This window comes from Haliotis rubra, unplaced genomic scaffold (assembly GCF_003918875.1).
Source record: "Haliotis rubra isolate DU_JTF1 unplaced genomic scaffold, ASM391887v1 Scf194, whole genome shotgun sequence".
Lineage (NCBI taxonomy): Eukaryota > Metazoa > Mollusca > Gastropoda > Lepetellida > Haliotidae > Haliotis > Haliotis rubra.
This window is the reverse complement of record NW_025765936.1, coordinates 661,896-674,952: the sequence shown is the minus strand read 5'-3', so window position 1 is coordinate 674,952 and position 13,057 is coordinate 661,896. Positions and strand designations below refer to the sequence as shown.

Sequence of the window (13,057 nt, the reverse complement as noted above, 5' to 3'; positions counted from 1 at the left end):
AACGTTTCGCCGGCGGTGACGCCATTGTGATTTGCCAGTGGTTGTCCCCCCTAACGTCAAAAACGAAGTGGGCGGGGCTTATCGGCCGGGACTGGATCGGTCTATAACAGAGATGAAGGATACTACATTCCCAATGCCTACCATCACTTGATGAAGTAATCAATATATTTCTTGTGTACATTACCTGTTTCATTCCAACTATGTACATCAACCCCATCCTTTGTATAAACATCCACCTGGTTTCCTATCAGTTGTATACGCTCTAATTCAGTCCTTGTATGTCACCCTACTGGCTTCCTATCGATTTACTCAATCTCTCATACAAACGTTGTACATCAACCTCATCTATTGTATAAACAACTCATTCCCTATCTACTGTAACAACAACTCCTGTATATATTCTCTCAATTTGTTACTCATGTATCACTTGCTTGACAACGACATTAGAACCTATGTCGAAACGTCGCCTCCACAGAATAAAAGAAGTTGTATATCCATAATAATTGTCATTATTCTTCATCAACTCAACTTCTAAAATGCCCATCAAAGTCTCCCTTTTATCCTTAATTACAATGACGTCACAATGGAAATGCACCCGCTGCAGTGACCATGCGAGAGATTCGTAAACAAAGATCGCGGCACCCATAAAACAACCTGTCATCCCTACGCTGTTTGACGATTCTAACAACTAAAGGGCTTACGCACATATTTTATTCTGACAGTAAGGTAATAAACGTATTCTCTATATACCCGAGAACTAGTTTAATGACATACAATCGCTTCCTAATGTCATAGGGGCGGTGTGGTAGCCTAGTGGTTAAAGCGTTGGCTCGTCATGCCGAAGACCCGGGTTCGATTCCACATGGGCACAATGTATGGATCCATTTCTGGATTCGCCGTGGAATATTGCTAAAAGCGGCGTAAAACTAAACTCAGTCAGTCAGTCCTAATGTCATAATATAAACTAGTACTCTACCGGAAGTATGATGGACAGTTACGTGCAGAATGACGTCATGACCAGTACGTTTTAGAATAAGCTAATGATATGCGCTTCAGTATTTTCGAAAACATCCCAACCGATTCTAGATTCATCGGCAACGTTTCAGAATTATCACAAGCGATTTCATGTAAAACTGATATCAGTGATCATTGATATGCTATTTTTGAAATTCAATACTCCCAGTAATTATCCGATTTTCACTTTTCAAAACATACAGCAAATAACGCAGTGAATCGCGATTTCGTACTGTGTCAAAAATGGCGACATGAAAGGTCATTTTCAGCACTTGAGCTTTGTCTAAAATAATGGTGGATGGTATCAAGAAACAGGAAATTTCCCACAGAATTCGAAATTGTGAAGTGTATTTGTGTGCGTGGGATATTTTGATTTTTATTGGACTTCAAATTGCGGGTTGAAGGGGAAGGACATATATGTCCCTGTGGCACCCAGGGGTTAATGTATTTCCATATGTATAGACGGTGTCTTCGCAGGAAGGCGACTTTTTTGAGCGTGTAAAAACATGGGCAGTTTTTCGCTTTCGCCTTCGTGCGAAAAGGGTGGATATTTGCAACAATGAGTTCGGGTGTTTGTTTATACAAGAAACCTAATCCCAGAGGAAGGCGACAACCACAAGACGTTCATGTTCATTTTATTCATACATATGTACAAAATAACAATTTATCATCGTATCATTTTATCATTTCACTTGCTAATTTATTTTCTTCATCATTAAAATATGTACAAAGGGTCTACTCCCATGCTAATTTTTTTGTGAGAACTCCCAGTTGTGAGACTCCCAGTTGTGAGACTCCCAGTTATGAGACAGTGGAGAAGGTAATTAACAACGAAAACACACCATACTCCCCTGTCTGATAGAATGGATTAACCCTAGCTATTTACTGATTTGCTATGTAACTGAATCTTGTGGAGGTTACTTAATGAAACTTTATGAGATAAATTGATTAACATACTCATGTAAATGTCTTTAATAATTAAACACTTTGTGTAGGTAACTTCGTGATCAAAGAGAAATTAATTTACCTACTCAGATTTTCACCGTCTCCGAAACTACAAGCTATAGTTTAAGAAATAACTATGAAATACAAGAAATTTCCAGTCGAACTGCCTCTCATGCCAAACGCTTTCTACCCGACACAATAAATTTATAGAATGCCCTGCCAAATTCCAAAGAGTCATGCAGTCTCAAAGAATTTTAAAACCTAATCACAAAAAAACGAAAAAAGATTTATATTGATCTTAATTATGGCTCTTGTTTTTGTCAAATCGTTCACTGCCGCCTCAGGCTCCGATCTAGCGATCCAATCGCCGATAAGTATAACAGACATTTAATTGACAGTGCAGCTGCTCTTTGTGGATATCAACTACCCGTTATAACCTGATAATATTTTGAACGGAAACAAAGAATTTACTCCTTGTGTAAAACCAGAATATATTTGAATCGTCCACGATTATATCATCATCAAGACACAGCTTCAAATTTTCCCAGGGAAATGCTTAAATTAACTCAACAACTTTCTCGTGATTGATTTATATTCCTAAAATAGCTTGTTAGACAATAATAATAACTGTAAGTCTCTAATTATGACTACTTAGAGAATAGTTGCATTTGATGTAATCTGTATATATTTATATGTATTTAAAAATATATTTTTGCAATAGTCAATATCGATGACGTCACATCCTCCATTTCGCTTTATATTTTATGATGCATGGGAGCGGTGTTAACATGAGCAGTAATACTTCACCAATCCCAATTCATTTTCATAAATAATAATAAAATATGTTCAAACTAAAATTACTTTCAAACTTCATGATAGTCAATAAATATGTGTTATTCTTCTGAATCAATAAAGTGTTTATTGAACTATTTCTTCTGTGTAAATATAATCTTTGAAAATCTATTTCATTAGTCAACTCATCAATGAACTATGCCTCCTGTGGGTGCTGGGCTGGGCTGATCCCACTTTCATTGTAGGGATGTGGAAACACCACCTACGTGTACTGAACCATTAATTAATGTGTCTCACAACTGGGAGTTCTCACAAATAAGAGGACACCGTACAAAGTATCATCTAACATGCTACTTTTATTTCTTAATCATTAAAATATGTACAAAGCATCAATTCGAAGTCCATCTGTGATATTTGCTAAGTATCTTATCTTATATTTGTAAGTACGTATTGATTACCTGGACGCATTCTGGAATTAGAGGGAAACCCCTAGTCGCCGCTGCATCCGTCACAAGTGAGAAAGCTCGTTCGTAGGTACAGTCCGTTTGAGTCAGTGTATCCCGTGCACGACGAGATAGTGGCTGTTCCGTTTCTGCGGTTTCACCCCGCCGCGACAGATAACAACTTTTGCGTTTTCAATGATGATAGTTTCTTAAACAACTTTTTTGGGTGGAGTCCGGAAAATTTTCAAAAATCAGAAAGCTGTTGGGTATTAGTAAATGATAAACATGTGTACTATTTATATTTATGTGGCAATTTTGTACAATGAACAAATTTGCAATTCATCGGTCCGTTTCTGACTCAAACGGACTATAGTCTGTTTCTTGTCTGGAAAAGTAAGAACACTAGTGGCGCCATCTATCCGTTGACCTGAGCATGTAGGGGGTACCCGGAAGGATGGAACTACGTAGAAAGTTCCATCGCCGTATATGGTGTCAACAGCAGAGAGATAGAAATACTTGTACTGTAGCTGTTCATTCGCCATGTGTCAGAAATCGAGTTAAGATGACTCTTGTATCGGCATATTTATGTAATACTGTTGACGTCGTTTTATGCGATTGATACGAACTCTTATGATAACCCATCAATTGTAAATAACAGTTCGACAAAAACTGTTCACGAAATCAGTGTCAGCATGAACCACCCATGAACTGTGTTCACGTATAAATTAGTACAAATTTAGTCGCCACCCGTACGCTAATCCCCTGTTAATCTCCCAGTAAGCCCTTACATAAACATCAGAGGGTACCGTGTTTCGCCTTGGTGCGAAAAGCTGAAACTAAAATGTCGCCTTCCTGCGAATGAACCCTATAGACTCAGTTTATGAATTAAGTAGAATATTGTTAACGTCAATTTACTTTTGCAAAGTTAAGCTCAAAGCTGAGTTGAATTTCTTTCGGAAATTAGGAACAGGGTCGCGATCCACAAAACGCTCCTAGCACTACGACATTTGTAAGCCTATGATAGACTATAGAGTTACGCTTTGTGGATCGAGACCCGGAATGCGACAACGTGACGTCATAATCACCCTGCGTCATCGCTTTCATTTGTGACGTCAAGACAATAGACATCGACAGTCTGCAGCCACACGTTCCGACTGACGTGCCGATTGTGTCTGAAAGAAAACAACCATGAGCGAGAGGAGGAAGGTGAGGGCGCAGTCCATCATCAAGGGTCTCGGCGTTCCATCTACCAATGACTCGGGGATGGGGGCCAAGAAAAAATCACTCTCCCGCATCAGCAGCAGTGTATCCCAGTCCGACACAGGTTAGCCTTCATCGATATTTTATCAAATGACCTCTTAGCTGTTTTTATCATTCGTTTGATTTGCAGTTAATAAATATCTTAAGTTAGCGATAGTATATAACAGCCCCAGTCTGACACAGGTTAGCCTTCATCGATATTTTATCAAATGACCTCTTAGCTGTTTTTATCATTCGTTTGATTTGCAGTTAATAAATATCTTAAGTTAGCGATAGTATATAACAGCCCCAGTCTGACACAGGTTAGCCCTGAGAGGGTACGTAAGTCCAAAAACATTCAAAGTAAATTAAAACTTTCCACTTTTTTAATCGTAGAATACGTGTCTTTTTAATATATGGCTAGATTTGCTGAATTGCTGACGGCTGAAGGGATGATGTAAATCCAGCTATAGGGTCCATGCAGGAAGCAAATGTACTGTAAGTCCCGATGGTCACTAGTATAAACAATAAACAATAAACAATAAACAATTAATTAATTCATTCATTCATTCAGTATGGTGATCTATCTTCAGTCGTTGGCAATCTATAGCCTGGTTTTTTATTGTATTGTCATTTATAGTTCCAGTATTTTAGATTTAATTACTAGATTTAAATGAATATCTGTGATATACTAGTAGTTTTACTGTTCTACGTCAACAGGTTTTTAATCTCTAACTTTATTGATCTTCAATATAATTATAATTTGTTCTCGTCACGATATGGCTGAAATAATGCCGATATGACGTTAAATATTAACTCACTAACTCACTCACAGGTTAGCCATCATGGGTATTTTATCATATAACCTCTTAGCTGATTTTAGCATTCGTTTGATTTGCAGTTAGATCATAAGTTAGAGATATTACATAACGGCAGTCTTTTCCAGTTTGACATGTGGATATTTAATCACATGAAACTATACATAACAGCTGATTTTATCATTCGTTTGATTTGCAGTTAGATCATAAGTTAGAGATATTACATAACGGCAGTCTTTTCCAGTTTGACATGTGGATATTTAATCACATGAAACTATACATAACAGCTGATTTTATCATTTGTTTGATTTGCAGTTAGATCATAAGTTAGAGATATTACATAACGGCAGTCTTTTCCAGTTTGACATGTGGATATTTAATCACATGAAACTATACATAACAGCTGATTTTATCATTTGTTTGATTTTCAGTTAATAAATAGCCGCCATATAGATGGAATATTGCTGAGTATGGCGTAAAACTAAACTCACTCACTCAGTTAATAAATATCTTAAGCTAGCGATGTTATATAACAGCAGTCTGTTCCAGTTTTACCATGTGTTTGATTTTCAAATTAAAATATCTGAAGTTAACGATATCAAATAACAGCAGTGTCCCAGTCTGATATAGGTTGGCCATCGTGGATATTTTATCATATGAAACTATACCTCTCAGCTGATTTTATCATGTGTTTCATTTTTAATTAGTTGGCGAGAATGTACTACACCGGACACCTTCCGCCATATTATATTATTCGCAGCTTTGGTCAATTTATTTTATTTATTAGGGTTATTTTGAGGGGTTTAGGGTTTAAGTCTTGGGTAAGGCACCTAATCACATGTGGTAGGTAGGTGTCGGGTGTAAAGCATGTGTACCGAAAATATCTGAAGTTTCTGATATTATATGAAACTGTACCTCCAGTTGATTTAATCATATGTTTCATTTTCAATTAGAAAATATCTGATATCGATATGATAAAATAGCAGTTTTCCAGTCTGACACGCTCTAATAAGCGACGAAACGTTTAAACGCTCAAACAGTAGTAGTTTGGTTAACGCCGCACTCAGCAATATTCCAGCTATATGGCGGCGGTCGGTAAATAGTCGAGTCTGGACCAGACAATCCAGTGATCAACATCATGAGCATCCATCTACGCAATTGGGATACGATGACATATGTCAACCTAGTCAACGAATCTGACCACCCGACCTCGTTACAAACTCGGTATACTTTCTATGATCTTTGAAATTTAGAATATGTAGCGTTTGGTATATGGTCGCCAGCATGGCTGTACCTCAGCGTGTTGAATATTTGCCATTAAGCAATACATGCCTGTAAACTCTCTTTCACTTCAGGGGCGGTGGGGTAGCCTAGTGGTTAAAGTGTTCGTTCGTTCGTCACGCCGAAGTCCCGAGTTCGATTCCCCGCATGGGTACAATGTATGCAGCCAATTTCTGGTGTCCCCCGCCGTGATATTGCTGGAATATTTCTAAAGGGGGCGTAAAAGTATACTCGCTCAATGCACTGCACGGGGGAAAAGCACATTTATTACTATGACATGTATTACTATGTTATTTATTACTATATGATATATATCTACGTTATATATTTATGCTGCGCAACAATACGCGATATATCGACTCTTGAATAAGTGAGTGAGTTAGTTTAGTTTTACACTGTACTCAGCAATATTCCAGCTATATGGCGGGATTCTTGAATAAAAACAACTGAATGCAAAAAAATGTGTGTATTGTAAGCATAAAACTTGACCTGGGTTCTGAAATCTTCCTTGTTAGTATGTAATGCATTCATTGATAAACACCCATAGAGAGAGAGAGAGAGAGAGAGAGAGAGAGAGAGAGGAGAGAGAGAGCTCAGGAATAGGCACTTGTCACGGCAAGGGACACCAGATATAGTTTCCTACAAGTATCACACATTCTTTTACTTCGGTTTTTCTTCCCCCATTAATCTGACACTCCCGGAGGGATTAAACTTGAATACAACTCAAACCCAATTCACTCACTAACTTATACCCAGGGCGAGGAAAAGGAAGGAGGAAGAAGGATGCCCACATGGAGGAGGCTGATGAGGCCGCTATGGCTGAACAACTCAGGAAAGCTGAGTGGGAACAAATGCTGGCCAAATTAAAAGCTTCTGCTGGTTTGGAAAAGGTAAGTATCTTGAATTCATATTGCAAAAAGACCCGTGAATAGCCATACTTAAAATGTTTTTCAAGAACCCATGCTTGACCAAGGTGGCGAAATACAGGGTAGGGTGGTCAGGCTCGCTGACTTATCAATACATGTCATTGGACTGTTTGGTCCAGACTCTATTATTTACAGATCACCGCCAGTTGGGATATTGCTGACTGCTGTGTTAAGCAACAATCCACCGAACAAACATCTCGATAAGAAAAGCAAAGATCGTTCAAGGTTCAGTTTATCTTTGTCATATGTAAAGATGCATATCCAAAGATCTGATTTTGAACAGATTGTCCTCATGTGTGTTTTCAGCTGAGAGAAGAGATGGTCCGTCAAGATGCCACGCAGGAGAAGAAGGAGAAGGTGGTCAGTTTCACAGTGAAGAAGAAAAACCCTAACTACAGGAGGAGGTCAGTCTAGACTGCCACTCGGCACATTGGGCCCAGTACAGTAGTTGCCCCGACATTGTCGACTGACAACTGTCATACGTCATAATAGTTTCTTTATATATAATTAAATTAGGGTCAATACAAGAGTTGTCCTACTATTGTCAACTGTCATAGGTTATAATAGTTTCATTGCAGTAGTTGCCCTAACATCGTCAACTGCCATTCTTTAAATGTGGGCCAGTGCGAGAGTTGCCCTAACATTTTCTTCTGAAATACTTCAAATTTGGGCCAATGCAGGAGTTGCCCTTACATTGTCAACTGTCATACTTGAAATTTGGCCCATTGCAGTAGTTGCCCTAACTTTGTCATCTGTAATACTTGAAATTTGGGCCAACGCAGTAGTTGCCCTAACATAGTCACCTCTCTTGATTTACATTAGGCGCCCTGCAGTAGTTGCACTTCAACTGGTACAATGACGTACCTCGAATTCAAATTATATCCATTGCTTTAGGTGCGTTGCGTATGTCATATGAAATTATAATTACATTCATTGCCGAAATAGCGTGCAAACAGATTCGTAACTGTAGTTGCCTGAAGTTTGTTTATGTTTCTTTGTTGTTTAACGCCGCACCCAGCAATATTCCAGCTATATGGCGGTGGTCTGTAAATAATCGAGTCTGGACCAGACAATCCAGTGATCAACATCATGAGCAGCGATCTACGCAATTGGGATACGATGACATGTGTCAACCAAGTCAGCGAGTCTGACCACCCGATCCCGTTAGTCGCCTCTTGCGACAAGCATGGGTTACTGAAGGCCAATTCTTGCCCTGATCTTCTAGTAATTGCGCTAAGACTTGCGCCACAAAGACTCACGACACTCGCAAAACTCATACATTAATAAACCCGGATCACAGCGACAATCAAACCTTTCAAACTTACACACGAGCTTAAAACATACGTTTGTACATATTGTCACATATTGTACCCATGACGGGAATTGAACACGGGTCTTCGGTGTGACTGGCAAACACTTTCACCTCTGCCCCAAGTAGTAATGGCCAAAATGTAAAATAATACATATATTATCCATTATTACTTGAAGAAATCAGGTGATCTTTAATTTCTTTGGAGTTGTATCTATCGTCTTAGGTATTCTACATAATAATGAAATAACTTGATTAACATCTATGTTCACACTTCCCAGAATGACTGTAGCAGTGGCGGTGCCAGCCCCGAGCGACGTCGAGGCGGTTCCGCTCACGCTGCCAGGTACGTCGTAGTGCATGATAGTAGCTCACCAGCACCTAAAGTACAGGTAAGCTTTGGTATTTGGGGGGATTTGGTTCGATGTCAGTCTATCCCTGAGTCTGTGCTTTAGTTGGCACCACCGGAAGTCCAGACTTACTTGTTGAACCATCCTGGAGTAGAACTTGTCTTCTTGTCAACAGAGTCAAAACCAGACTTAGAACTGTCAGGACGAGAACCAGGCAGGGGTGGAAATACTTTAAAATTGCTAGTGTACTCCGGTACAGTGGCACATGTAAAATCACTTGCCCTGATAATTTTTCCACTGTACCGGTCGTTTTCTTGTTGATTTTTAAAATAAACAACATAATTAACGTCGGAAAGTCAACTGGACACCGGTACAGTGTGATATACAAATTTGCTTGCCCGACAGAAAAAACCACTGGACTCGGACGTCGGGCAATGGGTTATTTCCACCCCTGCCAGGGGGATATTTACTGTACTTCTCACATCTATAACCGTGACAACCTATGACCAGAAATTATTTTTGATTGGTTTGTGAAGACCAGTTATCAAGTGCTTGGTTTCATTCAAGTTTCCGTTGATCCTTTTGATTAGTTTGTAACCCTTTGCCCTAAACTAAAACCATATAGGAAAGTCAATAATAATCATCAACCAAAGTAGAATCCTGGTGTAGCCCAAATAGACCCTAACATACACTGCTTCTTTAAAAACCAACTGCCTCAAAGTGTCAAGCTCACCATTGACACTACATATAAAACAAAGTTTCGATTTTCAAACTTGACAAAAGTAGAACCGTTGCTTATATTAGGAGACCAAATCTTTGGCCAGAACGTTTCATGGGCCAATTCATAAGCCTTCAGATCTGCAGACTTAACAACCTGATAATCAGAACTTCCTGAGCCACTTCCCTGACCAGTTTCATGCAGCCAGTTAGTTTGTCTCACAGTCCCCAAACCACATTATTTTCCCTTCTGCCAAGCCCTCTCTGCAATGCTAAAGTCCTAAATGAAGCAAGTCCAGATTTCTTCAGGCTCTGAATCTCTGGTCTCCTTGGGGCACCTTTTCAATTTATATGGGTTGGTTTCTTACTATCCAAATTATTAGGGGTGGGTATTGCAGAGAATTTTAATATTGCGATGCGAAAGCATATATTTAGGGGATAACTGTACTGGTTATATAGCCGGCAGTTAGCCCTGTGCGAGGATTCTTAATTTAGGTCACCGACACCGTCGTTTGTTTCTGCCTTAAATTAATCGTAATTTTTCCTCACAAAGTATTAAATTTGGCATCTCATAAAAGAAATACAGTTCGCTCTACCACCATGTATAGTGTAATAAAGCACACTTTCGCCCTTAACTATTATAACGTTAAAGCACCTCGGACGCAAGCGTCTTCGTACTTTAACTATAATAGTTCAGGGCAAAAGTGTGCTTTATTACACTATACATGGTGGTAGAGCGAACTGTATTTCTTAAGTACTGCAATATGTTACAAGAATTTGTTCTAAAAAAACCCCACCCCTACTTATAATCGAGTTAATGCTTGAGCTATAAAGCAAAAACACAACAAAATCACTATGTTTGATTAAGCTTTAATAAAAACTTTTAATCATGTCAAAATAAATAATATTTGGCACAAATGAAACAAGGAAAAGAACTTGATCACTGGTCATTAATGACTAAATATTTATAACATTCAGATCCAAAACATTTCGAAACACTTCAAACTGAACTTAACTTGACTTCCGGTGTGAAAAACGGAAATACCCGAAGATTTCCGACTGTTACGAGGTTTTCCGAATGCATGTCGAAATACCGGTTTTCGATCAGCGTAACGCAATGCGTATTGATTTCATGCCTGAACCGGTAAATCGGTTATATTGCGCAGCCCTAAAATTATATATATCCAGAGACTAAGCGTTAGTCTAGCGGCCAGTCATCACTGTGCCGGAGTGTGTTCCCCAGCTCAGAGACCATATCCTTAAACGCACAGCGATCTCTAAGTTATCAACTCTGGACTAGATAATCTAGTGACTGACATCAGGAGCATCTATATTCGGGCAGAAGTGACGCGATGACATGATATCAACTAAGCTGCTGAACTTAACCACCTGATCAAGTTCATGGCCTTTTAGGAAAAGTTTACTGAGGAACTACATGTAGTTCCTTACCAGGAAACCCCATGTTGGCGGGCTTTGCTTTACAATGTTAAAATTAACTGTAAAATTAACTGTATTGACACGTTGTCATCACAGTGTATTGCAACTCTTTTCTTTCATAGTGAGTGAGTGTAGTTTTACATCGCTTTTAGCAATATTCCAGTAATATCATGGCAGGGGACACCAGAAATGGGCTTCACACATTGTATCCACGCCGGGAATCGAACCCGGGTCTTCGGCGTGACGAGCGAACCCTTTAACCACTAGGCTACCCCATCACCGCATAAATGCTTTCAAAAGCATCAGTCCAAACGTGAAATTTCATGAGATGTAATCTTTTGTTTCTCAGCGCATAAAGGTCCCCGGATGGATGAAAGTGGGCGTGTCGTACCGCACAGCATTCTGGGAAGTGTGGTGGAATATTCCGTGGAAGCCCAAAGGCAGGGAGCGATGCATGTGGTGACGTCACAGAAGGTAACCCCTAAAATATTGATGTGTGTACTTATATTGCTCTGACAACACAAGGTGTATGCTCAAAGCGCTAACATTATTACACGGATCAGTAGATACAACCCAAGCTGCCTGTGAGGCGCCAGAACGGTAACAGTCATATGACCATCTCAACAGATCATGTACCCATTCACTGCTGGCTGAATAGAGGCATATTATGAACGAAGACACTTGATTTAGCTGGGTTAAATGTGAGGTGAGGTGAACTTGGGTTTAACGTCGTACTTGAGAATATTTCGCTCATATGACGACGTGCATGCGTGTGTATGTGTATGTGCGGCTGCTTGTACTAGCCCAGGCTGAAGCTGGTTTTATAGTGCTAGCCCACTGAGGTGAGGTGAAATTGGGTTTAACGTCGTACTTGAGAATATTTCGCTCATATGACGACGTGCATGCCTGTGTACGTGTATGTGCGGCTGCTTGTACTAGCCCAGACTTAAGCTGGTTTTATAGTGCTAGCTCACTGAGATACCATGCCGCAGTGAAGCCTGAATACCCCACTCAGACACATTATACTGACTCCGAGCCGACCAATCCTTGTTGTACCCATTAATGCCGAGCGCCAGGCAGGGACCAACAAGTCCCATATTTTAACGTCTTTTGGTATGACCGAACCCGCGACCTCCCGCTCTCCGGGCGGACGCTCTAACCACTACACCACGGAGGCGGTTAGATTAAATGTGTGGAGCAGAACAGAAGTCTTAGAAACTCTGCCAAACACGGGGGCTGTGGGGTAGCCTAATGGTTAAAGCGTTGGCTCGTCACGCCGAAGACCCGGGTTCGAATCCCCACATGGGCACAATGTGATGTTGCTGGAATATTGCTAAAAGCGGCGTAAAACCCAAACTCAGTCAGTCAGTTTTCCAAACACAGCCAAGCTGCCAAACACGGCCAAACTGCCAAACCAACGTTGCTTAACTTCAACTGATTTGCGAAATGTACCAACACTCAACACTGTTATCTTTTTCCCAAATAAATGTTTTCTAGATGGTAAGATGGAAGGAATGGAATGATGGAAATGGATGGATGGAAGGATGGATGGATGGAGAGGAATGGACAGACGGACGAAAGGAAATGGAGGAATGGATGGAGATTTTGGAAGCGCCGGAAGGATGGAAGAGAGGAAGGAATGGATGGAAAAATGGACAAGGAAGATGAAATGGATGGGATGGAGGAGGAAGGATGGAAGGACAGGAAGGAGGGATGGAGGGACAGGAAGGAATGATGGAAGGAAGGATGGATGGATGGAAGGAATGGAGGAATGGAAGGAAGGAAT

The 13,057-nt window shown here is 40.1% G+C and overlaps 1 protein-coding gene across 1 annotated transcript; it reads left to right on the top strand.

Annotated features, from left to right (window-relative positions):
• The first annotated feature begins 4,327 nt into the window (after window positions 1-4,327).
• LOC124274743 lies at window positions 4,328-13,006 on the top strand. Its single transcript, XM_046710115.1, has 6 exons — window positions 4,328-4,518; window positions 7,289-7,422; window positions 7,765-7,862; window positions 9,049-9,113; window positions 11,621-11,745; window positions 12,815-13,006. Exons 1-6 carry the CDS (start codon window positions 4,383-4,385, stop codon window positions 13,004-13,006), a joined length of 750 nt encoding a protein of 249 aa, XP_046566071.1. The 5' UTR covers window positions 4,328-4,382.
• The last annotated feature ends 51 nt before the right edge of the window (window positions 13,007-13,057 follow it).

What these genes read in the sequence shown, in the direction of transcription:
- LOC124274743 (XM_046710115.1), top strand. Translation starts at nt 4,383, where the DNA reads ATGAGCGAGAGGAGGAAGGTGAGGGCGCAGTCCATCATCAAGGGTCTC. An exon ending in TGTATCCCAGTCCGACACAG is followed by an intron (nt 4,519 to 7,288) that starts GTTAGCCTTCAT and finishes ACTTATACCCAG; the next exon opens with GGCGAGGAAAAGGAAGGAGG. An exon ending in CTTCTGCTGGTTTGGAAAAG is followed by an intron (nt 7,423 to 7,764) that starts GTAAGTATCTTG and finishes GTGTGTTTTCAG; the next exon opens with CTGAGAGAAGAGATGGTCCG.